The sequence below is a fragment of the Humulus lupulus genome, chromosome 2, assembly GCF_963169125.1.
Source record: "Humulus lupulus chromosome 2, drHumLupu1.1, whole genome shotgun sequence".
Lineage (NCBI taxonomy): Eukaryota > Viridiplantae > Streptophyta > Magnoliopsida > Rosales > Cannabaceae > Humulus > Humulus lupulus.
The window spans coordinates 99,653,122-99,669,375 of record NC_084794.1 but is presented as its reverse complement, the minus strand read 5'-3'; the positions used below and the strand labels follow the sequence as shown (position 1 = coordinate 99,669,375).

Sequence of the window (16,254 nt, the reverse complement as noted above, 5' to 3'; positions counted from 1 at the left end):
ATTTTTTTTATAAAATATTTAAAAATTAGAAAAAAAATATCTTAAATAAATAAAGAGGGTATTGTTATTTTATTAAAATTAATTTTGTCAAAAATTTGTTTAGGAGATATTTTGTACAGTTTAGTAAAACACAAGATGTACTTTGGTATAAATGAAACCATAGGGTATAAATGAGTATTTAAATAAAGAGTAATGATATGTGCATCCAAAATATTACAACCAGTGATGTGACAGTTTAACCTAGCTAATTACATTTATAAAAACAATGACCCATTGTTTTATAAAGCAGTCACACGTCACTGTGTGTGTAATATTTGAGTGCATATTTTAAGTACATATATCATTGCCCTTAAATAAAATACAAGACTAAATTAGCACACCTTACTATTGTCTTATTGTTTGTCACATATGTGACTCAAGCTCATTTATTTCACCTGATTTTTATATTATGGTAGAAATTTTAACCCATATAGGTTAACATGGTAACAAATTGGTGTTGATATTGGATATTCTATCAAAAGAACAAATTAATACTATATATTACGGTAAGTAGTAAGTAGAATATTACAAAGGAGTTGTCGTGTAGCCCATGAAACCTATACAATGCTCATTAATTACAACAAACAGGCTATGTTGTACGAAACAAAACAAAAAATAGAGAGCATAAACTAAACTCGTACCCAAGTCAAGTGAACAGCCTAAAATAGCCAATGCTTCTTTCTGGGAGCTCTGGTTGGAACATCTGTTGATTGATAGAATCAGAACCAAAGTTTATTTCTTTTGACAGCATGTAGACCAAATAGGATAAAAAGAAGCATATGAAAATGCAAGTAATTCTAGTTGAGGTAAATATAGACATTACCTCCAGTTGCATATAATGAATTGTAGTGCACTTCGCTCCAAAAACTCAGCCAAACCTCTGAAAAGACGCAAAACAAGAAATCCATAATCCAATCCAAACATGAAAAAAAAATCCTATTTTCATTTTGAGAGAGAATTTTGATAAGTCGGAAATGGCTGATGAAACACTGAGGTTTCATGTACCAAACCAGCAAGTGAGTGAACTATATTGATGAATTTTCTTGATAGTGCCATTACAGATTCACAGCCTATACATTTATAAGAGAGACCTGACAACTGATTTTTGGCACCAGCTCTGAAATGGTATCCGACAACAATGGCAGTAGGCCGGGTATAAAGAGTTCGGTGCAACAACTATAGATATAAATCAGTTATAGCTTTGTTTATTAAACACTGGGAAATATATGAACTTGGTCCAAAGGCATGTAAATCAACAAGCGGAAGAAAATCTACTTTACAGTTGGTGTTAATGTTAGCTAAAGAGTTTATTATGCTGGATTAAATAACAATTAGTGAGGTTAAAAGACAGCTTATTCAAACCACACATACCTCGGGTAGGATTCTTGTCTTTGGGAAGGATCTCAATATAGCAAGTGTCTCGAAATGAGGTGATTAAACATATTTTCGTTTCAAACTGCAGACAAAGAAATAGAAGTTTAGAAAGCAATCAATTCCCAAAGTATTGAAAATCTAAGAGAGCAAACCAACAAGAAAAAACATAGAACATTCAAAAGTTATAAATAACAAGATAGGAGTACAAATCAAATTATAGAAAAAGGCCACAGGTAAGAGAAGACATCATTAGAATTGTGTTAGGCAAACTCCTGCAAAAAGAATAACAACACACAGATATGGAAACCCAGAAATAATATTCCTGTATATAAATCTCCCCCTGGAATTCGAGAGCCAGGAAATCTCTCCTCAGTTCATACAATTCATAAAAATACGCATAAAAGAAAATCCCTTCACCCAATACAATGTTTATTTACTATTTGCTTTAGGTGCACCATACCCCCTGCACCTAAATCTAACAGAATAAAACCCTCCTAACAATATTTCAGCCACGTGTCTCCCTTGCTTTCCTCTCTGCTCTTGTGTACACGTATGTGATAGGTGGTCTATCAATACCCCCTGCCCAAAGTCTCACCTTGTCCTCAAGGTGAAAACTGGGGAATTGCTGTTTGATGACATCAAAGTTTTCCCAAGTGGCTTCAAATGCTGGTAAGTTAACCCACTTAATTAGAGCTTGTGGCTGCTGTTTCTGGGTCCCTGGGCGCACATCCAAGACCTGTTCGGGCTCTAAAATCCACTCTAATTCTTCTGTCAAATCCTTGGGAAGTTCAGTTGCCATTTGTTGATGTCCAAGAGCTGCCCGTAGGAGTGAAATGTGAAAAACTGGGTGTATTTTGGACTCCGGTGGTAGTTGTAATTTGTAAGCCGCTGCCCCAATCTTCGCTACTACTGGAAATGGGCCGAAGAAACGTGGAGCTAACTTTTCATTTCTGCGTTTGGCCAAAGATCTCTGTCGGTACGGGCGAAGCTTCACATACACCAAATCTCCTATTTCAAACTGTAAATCGCGCCTTTTGCGGTCTGCCTGGTTCTTCATCTTCTGCTGGGCACGCTGTAAATTCACCTTAAGAAGTTCAATGATCTCATCACGAGATTGCAGATTGTACTCCACAGCTGAGACGCGGGTTTGGGCTGGTTCATAGCGAATCAAAGGTGGCGGTTCGCAGTTATAAACTGCTTTGAAAGGCGTCATTCCAGCGGAAGAATGGTAAGAAGTATTGTACCAATATTCTGCCCAAGGAAGCCACTTAGCCCACTGCTTAGGTTTGGAGCTTACAAAACAGCGTAAATAGGTCTCCAAACAACGATTTACGACCTCCGTTTGCCCATCGGACTGTGGATGATAGGCTGAACTGTGCTTCAAAGTTGTGCCCTGCAAACGAAACAGTTCCTTCCAAAACAAACTAAGAAAGATCTTGTCACGATCCGATACAATGGATTGTGGGATTCCATGAAGGCGAACAATCTCGCGCACAAAGATGGCAGCCACAGTAGTAGCCGAGAATGGATGGCGAAGAGGAATAAAGTGGCCATACTTCGACAAACGATCTATGACAACAAATATTGAGTCAAACCCATTGGATTGAGGAAGACCCTCTATGAAGTCCATGGAAATGTCTTCCCAAATCTGATTTGGAATGGGTAAGGGCTGCAATAAGCCGGCTGGAGACTGAGCCAAGTACTTGTTTTGTTGACAAATGGCACATGCAGCAACAAATTCTTGAATATCACGCCTCATTCCCTGCCAATACAGATCACTAGCAACCCTTTGAAGTGTCTTAAGGACTCCCGAATGTCCCCCAATGTTACTCCCATGATATTCTTGTAAAAGTATTGGAATAAATGGAGAGGAGGAAGGCAATACCAACCTGCCTTGGTACTTCAAACAGCCGTGAATATAAGTATACCCCTCCTTAGCTTGCCCCGTTTGGACCTCTTTAATCAACTTTGACAACTGTGGGTCAGTCATCACATGGGCTTTCAAATCTGCCATAGACAGCACTGTCGGAATTGATATGGCAGCTAGCTCCCCCGCATGCGACACCCTAGACAAAGCATCAGCTGCTTTGTTTTCCAAACCCGGTCGGTATTGAATGTCGACGTCGTATCCTAACAATTTCGTCAGCCATTTTTGATGTTCCGAAGCAACCAGCCGCTGTTCTAATAAGAATTTCAGACTTCTTTGATCCGTTCGCACCAAAAATTTCCTCCCTAATAAGTATGGGCGCCACTTTCGAATAGATAATACTATCGCCATTAATTCCCTTTCATAGACTGATTTAGTGCGAGCCCGTTGAGACAAAACCTGGCTGTAATAAGCTATTGGCCGCTGTCGCTGCATTAATACAGCCCCTAGACCCGCTCCTGACGCATCCGCCTCTAGTACAAAAGGGGTTGAAAAATCTGGCAGCGCTAAGACGGGCACTGAACACATGGCAGCCTTGAGTTTTTCGAAGGCTTCTTGCGCTTCCGCATTCCACCCAAAAGCCTCTTTGCGTAGTTGGTCTGTTAAGGGTCTTGCAATGGCACCATACCCTTTTACGAACTTCCGATAATACCCAGTCAGCCCCAAAAAACCCCTCAACGCCTTAAGTGACTTCGGAATCGGCCACTCTTGCATAACTTTAAGTTTACTAGGGTCGGCTGAGATTCCGTTCGTTGAAATAACATGGCCAAGATAATCCACCCTTGGCTGTCCAAACAAACACTTCTTCCTATTGGCATACAGCTCGTGTTGTCGAAGCCGTGAAAGTACCAACTCCAAGTGGCCAACGTGGGCTTCCATGGTGGGGCTGTAAACTAAAATGTCATCAAAGAAAACAAGTACAAATTTCCTTAAAAAATCACGGAACACCTCATTCATAAGCGCCTGAAACGTCGCGGGGGCATTTGTGAGACCAAATGGCATGACCAAGAACTCATAATGCCCTTCATGAGTCCTAAAAGCTGTTTTCTCTACATCCTTTGCTGCTACTCGAATCTGATGATAACCTGACTTGAGGTCTAACTTCGAGAACACTGTGGCCCCATGTAGTTCATCTAAGAGCTCATCTATAACTGGAATAGGAAATTTATCAGCTATTGTTTCCCTATTCAGTGCACGATAGTCCACACAGAACCTCCAACTTCCATCCTTTTTCTTGACTAGTAACACCGGGCTGGAGAAGGGACTAGTACTGGGCTGTACAATTCCTGGCTGTAACATTTCTGCCATTAAACGCTCTATTTCATCCTTTTGGACCTGGGCATAATGGCAAGGACGAACTGAAATCGGCCCGACCCCTTCTTTCAGTGTAATCGCATGCTCCCGAACTCTTGTGGGTGGTAATCCAGCTGGCATATTAAAAACTTCTTCATGTTTCTGCAAAACTGCTGCCACCTCTTCTTGTGAACCCAACTCTGCCGGCTCTATGTCCCCTTGAACCAAAGAACTCAGCTGCACCCAATATCCTTGCCCCTCGTTTTGGACTGTTCGTATCATTACTTTGAGGGAAATCTGTGATTTACAGAGAGTCGGGTCTCCCTGCAATGTGGCCAACGTTCCAGCTATCTCAAACCGCATCACCATTGTTCGCCAATTTACTTGCATATTTCCCAACGTTTCAAGCCACTTTATGCCGAGTATAACATCTGCTCCCCCCAAATCAAGTGGCAAAAAATCAGTCACTACTTGTAAGGTTCCTAAATCCAGTGTAACTTGGGAACAAATTCCTTCAGCCCGCACCTTACTCCCGGTTCCCAGCAATATGCCATAGCAGGTTGTCTCTGTTAGTGGTATGTTAGCTGCCCGAACTACTTCCGACGATATAAAATTATGTGTCGCGCCACTATCAATAAGCACAGTGACCTGTTGCTGCCCTATTTTCCCAGCCAACTTCATGGTATGGGCAGAAGAGATCCCTACTAAGGAGTTGAGAGATAATGTTGCAAGCGTTTCTTCTGTGGTGTCTTCTGAGGATGAGTCTGGAGTTGCTGGTGGTGATTCCAGATTTGGCGAACTGTCTTCCTCGTCCATGATTAACATAACTTGCAGCGTCTTCTGCTCGCATTCATGGCCCCTATGAAACTTTTTATCACACCTGAAACAAACTCCCCTAGCCCTTTTATCTTGGTATTCGGCCTCTGTCAGCCGGCGCACTTGTGGTTGCTTGATCGGCGGGGACAACTTAGCCCCCGTGGTGGACGACGGCGCCGTGGAAGATGACCCAAAGGATGTAGCTGGCGGCAAGCTCCTGGACGAGAAGAAGGGAGGGTATCGTGGAAAGGATGTGTTTCCTGGGGTGGGCTTAGCAGCTGGTACCTTAACATTTGGGCCTGATAGCAACAATTGTTGCCCTTCCTCTATACGTTGGGCCGTCTCCATTATCTGGGCTAGGCCCACGGGTTGCAAAATGTGCAAGGGCCCTTTGATTTCTTCCTTCAGCCCCTTAACAAAATTCCCTTCCAAAATGTGTTCGGGTACCCCACTGACCCGAGATGCCAGTGTCTCCCATTTCAGGCGGTAGTCCTTGACAGTGGTCTCCTGCACCACGGACAACCACTCCTCCGCCGTGGAACCTACTGGAACTGTGCGGAATCTTAACAGCAATAATGTCTTCAACGCCATCCAGGACGTTATCGGCCTCCTTTGATTTTCCCATTGAAACCAGGATAGAGCATCTCCCTCTAATCCAATGATTGCCGCCTCTAGCATGTGTTCCTCTGACATCCTGTTCAGAAGAAAGAAACGCTCAACTCTGAATATCCAGCCGTCGGGATTGTCGCCGGAGAACAACGGAAGCTCCATTCGTGGTGGCCGGTAGTCTCGACCGTGTGGGTGATCTGGCGAAGGCCACTGATCGGACCTGTGGAAGTGAGGATGGGAAGATGGACCTGGAGCATTTGTACCTGGTCCCGCCGCCGACGAATTCTCTGCCTCTACCGCCTTCCTCTGTCTGTCGATGCTAGCTGCAGTCGTCTCTGGTCGGGGCTGCCCAGCTGCTTGGAAGAACTGAGTCATTTGAGCCACCATGAAGTCCATTTTCTTCTGCATTGAAGCAAATTCCGATTTCAACGTATCCATCTCTTGGGGTAAGTGCTGGAAATCAGATCGAACCCCCATCAATTCCGACCGAAACCCCAACTGTAGATCTTCCAATCGCTCCTCGATGACCTCCATAGGTGCGTCCTTTTTTGGTCCCATTAGAAGAAGGGCTCTGGTACCAATTTGTTAGGCAAACTCCTGCAAAAAGAATAACAACACACAGATATGGAAACGCAGAAATAATATTCACTGTATATAAATCTCCCCCTAGAATTCGAGAGCCAGGAAATCTCTCCTCAGTTCATACAATTCATAAAAATACGCATAAAAGAAAATCCCTTCACCCAATACAATGTTTATTTACTATTTGCTTTAGGTGCACCATACCTCCTGCACCTAAATCTAACAGAATAAAACCCTCCTAACAATATTTCAGCCACGTGTCTCCCTTGCTTTCCTCTCTGCTCTTGTGTACACGTATGTGATAGGTGGTCTATCAAATTGTTTGATTTCCTTCACAAATATCTAGTTGCTAGGATTCTTCATCAGAGTTCCAAAGAACCAAAGAAGTAAACAACTTTTTTTTAAAAAAAAAAAATTAAATAGTAAGGAATTAAACATTTTCCTGAGTAATCTTAGAGAGGAGATAAGTGTGGATGTGAACTTACTCGGTCAGCTGCTGCCTGTAATGTAAGGTGATCTCCCCACTCGCCAGCTCTAGTAGTGAACAATGATTAGCACAATATCAAATTTAGTAACATGAAAGAAATTTTCTTGAATTACTTAAATATAAATAAATAAATCAACAACACAAGGCAGATGATTCACTTTTTCATCTTCCTCAGGTAGCTTTTGTACTTCATTGGAACATAACCTTCATATAATTTTCGATGATGCTTAAGCTGAAAAAAAAAAGGTTAAGGAAGGTGATATGTTAACACAGAATGACAAAGCTAAAACAATCAACTCAGTAGCTCAAACAATTCACAACCAGCCTTTTCATTGAAATACCAAGAATTCGAGAGCTTGGTTCTCCCCAAAATACAATAAACTCTTAGACAAAATGCACACCCTCTCACACTAACCAAACACACTAAATACTAAGGCTTACGGCTCTATCGTATACCCCAACATACCAAACAATTTCCCCTCTAACTAACTCTACTCCTCCTTTGCTGAATTGGCATTCTTTTTGCTTCTATCCTTCCTGGCATACACGTAGGTTAAGGGTGGCCTATCAGAAGGCAAACAGCAACACATGCAGTGAGGGGAATATAAAATTAGAAATTTTCTGACTCTTTGAAAATATTAAAAAAATACATGCACTAAGAAGGGGGAAAAATTGTATTCCTCAAATTGTATATCCATTCTACAGTGAACAACCAGGATATTACATCAAAATAGATTGGCTGGAGTCACACACGTTCATATCTAAACAGTACTACTCAACCAAACTATCAAGAATTTTTTTTAAAAAGAACCAAGCATGTCTTGCATTTGACTTCATTGATATTTTCCGGAGATATGTCAAAAATGAACTTGTTAGTATTATTAGATTAAGAATGCACTCAAAGAAACTTCTATTCCAATGAATTCGTTGTTAATCCGGGCATCAGTACTCATAATGTGGTAACATAGATAAGTAAAGCATCCCAAGAGATTCATCAGTGACATACCTGCTTTACAACTTGCTTTCTAACATGCTTATGATAATCTGGACTACGAAACAGTTGATCTGCTAATGCTCGAAACTGCCACAAGTCAAACAAATAATTTCTAAATATACCAGCAGAAAATAAAAGAGAAATTACAACCAACAAACAAAGCATAAAATCCTTAATCTATCCCATGTGGAAAGTAAACTAAAGCATTTTTTTTTTTTTGCTAGAAATAAACAAAGGCATGCAGACAAGAAAGTACAAACTACAAATTGTTTTTTTCCCTAAGCCAAACCTGGCAATTCCCATCACCCTCCATTTGCAGTTCAGCTAAATCATAGGTGGCCAATCTGCATGAAAGGACTACTGTCATTTCCAAGAAAAAAAAATAGTATGAATATTCTGGGGTCTGGTAGGGGTTCACAATTTGAACACAATCACACTAAAGGAGGGCTTAGGTGATTCTGGGCTCAAACTAATTATAATAACATATAAATTCAGCTAATATCTATAAACGGATTGCAAATTTATTTGTCTTTCTTCCTTAATATCAAGCCAGTAAATCTGCAAGCATTGACACCCCTCACAAGTCACAACATCAAATATACCCAAGAACAAACAAAACAACAATGATATCTCAGTTTTTATTTTGTTTTAATTTAAACAATTAGTAAGAATTACATTTTTCCTCCTCCAAAAGAATTCTATGAGCAAATTGGTCATATAAGTTCTCAGAAAAGATAGTCACTATTTAGTAAATGATCACATTACAATAGAGAACTTTAAGTAAAATCTGGTAATCGATCAAAGATAATTACCTTTCTGACAGCCGCTCATGATCTAAGGAAGCATCGTTGACATCAGGTATATTCCCATTAATCCGCGGAGTATGCTGCAAACACAGTGATGGATGAGAACTAGGTAGCCAGTCTACACTTGACTTACTCAATAATAGAAGAAAAATATGTAACAATTTTCCCATGCTTCTTAGATATTGCTGAATACAGTAGCCACCCAGGCAGGTAGGAAAAACATATTAATCAGATGTCATGGTAATAAGGTATGATTCACAGACAAGAAATCAAAGGGTATTACCCAATTAGATTCTCACAAACATATGTTAGGCATGTCAATTGGATTTGAGTAAGTTTGATGACGTTGTTACTACGGACAAGAGCATATGTATGATAATTCTAAATGTCACAGTAAAACTGAATCTTGGAATAGTCTAACAAATGCTGGAGATGTAACATCATAACAACAATATTATGCCCAATTTTATAATGCATATGTCATCTCAAGGAGATTACTATCAAAAGTCATACCATGAGGGCAACAATTAAATTCCTTTCAAGGTAAGCCAAACAATGAAGTGAAGTTCTGGAAGGAGATTCAAGCAGGAACCAACATTAACAAAGGTTGATGATTGTAGTGTGGAGAGTGAAAAGGAGGATTACAATATTTCGCTTAAAGCATGCTTTGCTAGTGGAAACAAAACGGTTGGAGCATTTTAACAGCAGTTTGTTACCACAATTGAACACATATACATTTATGTAATATCATCAGGAAAGGTCTGATTGACCTGAAAATTTACCGATCAAAAATCATCCCTGACTTTAAATTGTGTTCCCTAATATGCCAAAAATAGTTCCCTAACGGTTTGGCTAGGTGAAATACTTCAAACCTCTGATTCTTAACAAAACTTTCTCCCATGCAGAGTTCTCAGTTCTGTCTTGCCAAACCATTTCAATATCTTTCATAAAATTCAAGATTACATCTACGAATCATTTTTAAACAAACTAGATTTCATTGAGTTGACGAATATCTTTCACTATACCAGACAATGAATTTGAAATATTATTGTCAATCTTTAGACATTCCTAAGATTTGGCCTCCATATATATCACAGTTAAACTGTGATTTATAGTTCTCATCATGTTTCTCTAGCAGTAAAATTTTCCTAATCTATATACCACAAAAAACATGCATATATACTCATCATTTAAATAAGTAAAACAAAATTATGGATATAGGAAGGAACATACTGGAATAGAATCTAAATGAGAAAGCCTCTTCCCGAGCCTGCGGTTATTTTTGAGTTGCTCTTCCTCCGCTAAGATACTTGCAATGGTTTGATCATCCTCTGTATCGTGGGAACTGCTATTTAAACTCGAGGTGGAGCTAGCACTTACATTGCTATAGTTTTCATTCATGCTACCTTAATATATAAATTCTCTTTAAACCCCTACAAAACAAGTTAAATTGCTATCACCAAACAAAATAGCTAGCATAACCCAAAAATCACATCAATAAAACCAGAACAGCCCAATCTGAAAATTGGACGCCTAGCAGGTTTTGATGAATAAACTACCAAACCCATTATATTTTGGAACAAATAAGAAATACCCAGATGAGAAAATCCATCAATCCATCAAAACATTCAGAAAGAAGCATAAATTCCTGCACTTGTTTTTCTGTTCTGTTTGGTTCCTAAATTATCATGTCTTCCTCAATACAAACAAAAAATATTGAATTGACCCAGATAAAAAGAGATAATTTCTAACACGTTTGATTTACACTTTTTCTTTCCCTTTTCTCACCAGCCAAACAGACAAATTTAGAATAATTGTACAACAAAAATCAAATAAAGAAGATATAGAAGAATATTATACCTCAACGTAAGAACCAGGCGCTTAATCGAACAGAGAGAAACAGTGAAAGAGGGATGTCTGTGAGGTTGATCAAATTAAATGGGTTTGCTTTGTTTATTGTAAATTTAAGAATGAATGGTAGGATGAGTTGTTTTGCTCATTTTGAGACAATGAATAAACTAAACAAGCATAAGGGAGATCCAATTATACCAATTTTCGTCTATTATTCCCAGCAGCAGTACGCGGTCTTAATTAACTTAAGACATGCAATTTAATATAATAAATCAGTCAAATATTTTTTTTAAGAAAAATTAAATAAACAAATAAATGTATAACTTTGGAATTTGGAGTTTTTACCCACATCTTATCTGAACTTTAAGGAAGCTTCAATCAGCAGTTCAAAGAAATCTCTCTCATTTTTGTGAAAAAAGAAATATCTCTTTTATTAGTTTTATATTTATATATATATATATTAAATAAAAAAAAAGGCGATTATCATCTTTCCTTAATACTTTTTTTTTTCAATTTACCAAATTATTATTTTATATATATTTATATACATTTCACTGTAGGAATTAGAGAGCAAACTATTATATTTGGAAGAAAATAGAAACACGAAAGGAAAGAAAAATTAGAAGAAGATAAAAGGAAAGAGAACGATTTGTTTTCGTCGTTGAATAATGTGTTGTGTAATGATTAGTAAAATAAAAGAGTTTTGGGAGGAAATAAAAATCATGTTTATTTTTCTCTAATATTATTAAATTATTTATTATTTTGTTACGAAGTTACTGGGAAGTCAATAAATGGTGGATAAGACAAGAAAGGTGGGTTGAAGGTTTCGTGGAGGAGACTGTTTGGTTTCGGGGAAATCCAGATTCCAGAGAGTCATTAGAGTCTTAACCCCAAACATTGTCTCTAATGTTTTTCCACCTCTCCTCTCCAGCAACCAAAATATTGGCCTCTTGGAGAAACGTCTAACATATTTATTTTTTTGAATAGATATTACTTAGGGGTGAGCACGGTGTGGTTTGGGCGGTTTGAACACTTTTTAATACACCACGCCACAAGTGCGGTTTAGTAACTAGAACACACCATGCGGTGTGATTTGGTTGCACCAAACCGACCAAACCAAACCATTTTTTGCAGTGTGGTTTGGGCGGTTTTCCACGGTTTGTGTTAAAAAATATGTCATAACAAAATTTAAATTTTTTAAAAAATACTAAATCCTTAATTCATAACAAATCCTTAATAAGTTCTAAACAACATCACAAGTTATCAATTAAGTTCAGTGTAACACAAAAAAAATGTACAAATCTCTCATATTGGGTAACTATAAAAAATGATATATATGTAAAGTTTATTTTTTTTAATATATTTGTAAGTATGCGGTGCGGTGCGGTGCAAACCAAAATTTCACACCGCCAAACCGCGCATCGCACCGCACCGCGCGGTTTAGCTAAAATACAAACCATACCGAACCATTACACTTTTGACACCGCGGTTTGCGGTGTAGTATGGTGCGGTGCGGTCGGTCACCGCGGTTTGTCGGTTTAGATGCTCACCCCTAATATTACTTTTGTAAATTTTTAACCTTACGTTAACTATTGATACTATTATGTTATGATTTATATAAAATAATTATTATTTTTATCTTTTAAACTTTAATAATTATTAAATTGTACTTCTTTAATTATAAAAATTTTAAAATCTATTTTCCTAATTAATTCTTAATTGTTTTAAAAAAATTCAAGAGTAAAATTATTTAAAATTTATTTGAAATACATTTAAATTTAAAAATAATTTTCAAAAGAAATACAAATAAAAAAAACACATTCCTTCTTTTTTATTATTTTTTAATATATGTTTTAAATTATTTTCTATTCTTTCATTTTTACCAATATTTTTAATTAATTAAGTTTTATATATGTCTTTTAAAATTAGTACATTTTAAATTTGTAACATTATATATATATATCTATATTTAATTTTAAAAATAAATTTAGGGGGCAAAAATAAAAGAACAGAAAGTAATTAGAAAAATTAATAAAAAAGAATAAAGAAGAAGAAAGGAATATGTTTTTTAATTGTAACAATTTAGTTTTTCTTTTAAAAAATATTTTTAAACTTAATTGTATTTAAAAGGAATTTTAAATAATTTTAGTCTTTTATTGAATTTTTTAAAATAATTTTTCTTTAATTTTTTAAGAATTAATAGAAAAATAGATTTTTTAAATTTTATAATGAAAATGGGCATAATTTGGTAGTTGTAAAAATTCGAGGGAAAAATATAAATTATTTTATGCAAATCATAATAGGGGCATGAACTGATAATATCAATAGTTAAGAGAAAAATTTTAACCGGCCATATAATTTATGGGGCACAATCTAGTAGTGCTCCCTAAAATAGGCACAATTTTTAATATATTTTTTTAAATTACTTTCTATTATTTTTTTTTACCAATATTTTTAATAAATTAAGTTTTATATATTTCTTTTAAAATGAGTACATTTTAATTTTGTAAGATTATATATATTTATATTTAATTTTTAAAATAAATTTAGGGGGCAAAAATGAAAGAACATAAAGTAAATAGAAAAATTAATAAAAAAAAATAAAGAAGAAGAAGGGAGTATGTTTTTCTAATTGTAGCAATTTAGTTTTTCTTTTAAAAAATATTTTTAAATTTAAATGTATTTAAAAAGAATTTTAAATAATTTTAGTCTTTTATTAAAATTTTTAAATAATTTTTTTAAAAACTAATAGAAAAATAGATTTTTAAAATTTTATAATGAAAATAGGCACAATTTAGTAGTTAGAGGGTAAAAATACTAATTATTTTATACAAATCATAACAGAAGAAAGATATGATAGTATCAATAGTTAAGGCTTTGTTTGTTAAAGTAGAAAAATGGAAGGAAAGAAAGTTTTTGAGAAAAAAGTGGGGAGAAGTAAATAAGTGGGGTAGTTTGGTAAGAGAGAAGATAGAGAGGAAAAGAAAATTGGAAAGAAAAAATTTGGTGGGACCCATTTGAAATATTTTCTCTCCAAATCAAAAAGAAAACCGAGTGGAAACAAATGTTTTGTAATTGATAATTAATTGACCAATATAACTTTGAAAAGTTGAGTAAACTTAGAGTATTATATAGTTGACCAATGTAGGGGTAAAAGTGTAAAAAACAATTCTCTTATCTCAATTTTAATTACAATAATAAATAAATATATAAAATAATTTTTTTCTATTTTCTTTCCACTTTTTCTACCAAACATACATGAGAGAAAATACATTTACTTTCTTTCCTTTACCTTTTCTGTCCCTTATACTTTTTCTCTCCATCATATTTTCTATCCAATCTACCAAATATAGGCTAAGAGAAATTTTTTAACGGTATATTTTAGAGGGCACAATCTAGTAATGTTAAAGTTTAAGAGGTAAAAATACTATTTATTCTATTTATTTATTTAAAATATTAAAACAAGTTAGTTTTCTTTTTTTTTAAATAAAATAAAAAAGTAAAATAATAAAATTATATATTTTATTGTGCAATTAGGAAAAGAAAATCCACACTGAATGTTAATGAAGAAATTTAGAGACATGTGTTATATGTTAGCCAAATACAATATAGACACGTTAGAGAATCAATTAGCAATAGATAAGAATACCTAGTCAATATGCTAAACTATAAAATATTATATTACATTATCATTATAATTTAACAAATTATATAATATCCCATTATAAGGCTAGAAAGTAGCTACCTTGCCCCCAAATTTGTTAAGAAAATGACAGATTTGTTTGGGGCTTGATTAGTTTGAATGACTCATTTTTGCAAATGTCATAAAAACTATCGGAAATAAATTGTCAAACAAACATGCACACTGTGTATGCTTTTTCTGGGTGCATTAAATTGTCTTTGACTTGGCTATTTCCTCGAATAAGACAAGAAACTAATCACAAGTGTTAAATCAATTCTTTTTTCTTACTTTTTTTAAGAAAAAAAGAAAAAAAATTCCTTTCATTCAATTATAAAGATACCAGAACATTGAATTCCATCCAAATTTTACCCTAAAGCAACTTAGCTAAAGAATAGAAAACTTTATTCCCTTCCTATGAGAGTATGAAATAAGAGTAATGAAAGATATACTTCAACATTATAATTTTTTTTAACTAATTATATTTAAAATCAAACTTATTTTTTAAAAAAATAATATCACATTTATAATATTTTAATATATATTTTATGTGTATATATCATTACTCATAAACTAATCTTACATTAAATAATAAAGACAAAGTTTGTTTAATATTTAGAACATAATCATAAAAAAAGGGATAAATCTTCCCTAGGCTACATTAAGTTATCATACAAGACCTTGGCATCAATCTCAACTGAGAATCTTCAAGAATAACACTTCTTCAAGGCAGTTAACAAAGTATGTGCCTCTATTAAAGTTAAAATTATAAATCCTAACGAAAGAGATAAAGCAATTTGCACATCCTCTAGGGACAGTTTAGTAGAGCTAATTCAACAATTAAGTATAGTTGTGTTGAGGTAAAAATAGCTAAAGCATGCCGTTGTTGTTTATTGGGTAAATTATATATATTGAAAGTACTATAAAATTGACAAAATAATATTTTAATGTAAATTAATGTGGTTTGTTAATATAAAATAAAAATTTATAGTAAAATATTTATTTACGAATACTTTATATAAGAATAATCTTTATTTTATTATAAAAAAAAATTATTTTAATTTGAACCAGTTATAAATAAGAATAAAAGAAATTACATCTTTACTTTTTTAACAAATTTACAAAAATGTAACTTTTTTTTTTCAAAAGAAATTATTTTATGACTTTTTTTTTTAAAAAAAAAATCAATTTTATTTATATACAAATACTTTATATAAGAATAATCTTTATTTTATTATAAAATTTTTTTATAAATAAGAATAAAAGAAATTACATCTTTGCTTTTTTAACAAATTTACAAAAATGTGACTTTTTTTTTTCAAAAGAACTTATTTTATGATTTTTTTTTTAAATTCAATTTTATGGATTTATTTTTGCCTATATTTTTTTTTATAAAATTTAGTTTATGTCATAATTTTACTCTTAATTAAATTTATTTAAATTATGAGATTATTTTAGTCATTTAAGTATTTTTTATTTGATTTTTAAAAAGGAAACTTAATCTATTTTCTTGTTTTGTATTGTTTAATGTTTATTTTTCATAATTTAATGTTACAATTTAAAATTACAAATACATTTTCATTTTACTATTTTTAGTTTTTATCTCTTCAATCTCTCTTCTCCTTGCGTCTTATTTCTCCTTCCTCTTTGTCAAACTTTTTTGGAGAAAAATTCTTATTAAGTCGTCTCCCCTTTAACTCAAAATAATTTATTATTTATTATCATTTTTTATTATTGTACTTATTTTTTTACTATGCATAAAAAAAATTCAAATCAATTTTTTTGTTCTAACTTTTT

General features: G+C 34.2%; 1 protein-coding gene across 3 annotated transcripts; it reads right to left on the bottom strand.

Moving 5' to 3' along the window:
• Positions 1–509: 509 nt before the first annotated feature.
• Positions 510–11,255, bottom strand: LOC133818279 (OVARIAN TUMOR DOMAIN-containing deubiquitinating enzyme 11). 3 transcript variants are annotated; one of them, XM_062251056.1, is made up of 10 exons: positions 11,128–11,255; positions 10,161–10,360; positions 8,934–9,007; positions 8,411–8,465; positions 8,134–8,208; positions 7,286–7,359; positions 7,126–7,174; positions 1,411–1,495; positions 863–919; positions 510–742 (listed from the first exon to the last, which is right to left on the bottom strand). In XM_062251056.1, exons 2-10 carry the CDS (start codon positions 10,326–10,328, stop codon positions 699–701), a joined length of 681 nt encoding a protein of 226 aa, XP_062107040.1. In that variant the 5' UTR covers positions 10,329–10,360; positions 11,128–11,255; the 3' UTR covers positions 510–698. The 3 variants fall into 3 exon arrangements, with proteins under 3 accessions (XP_062107040.1, XP_062107041.1, XP_062107039.1); XM_062251057.1 differs by having other exon boundaries at positions 11,124–11,253; XM_062251055.1 differs by lacking the exon at positions 11,128–11,255 and adding an exon at positions 10,788–11,098.
• Positions 11,256–16,254: the final 4,999 nt, after the last annotated feature.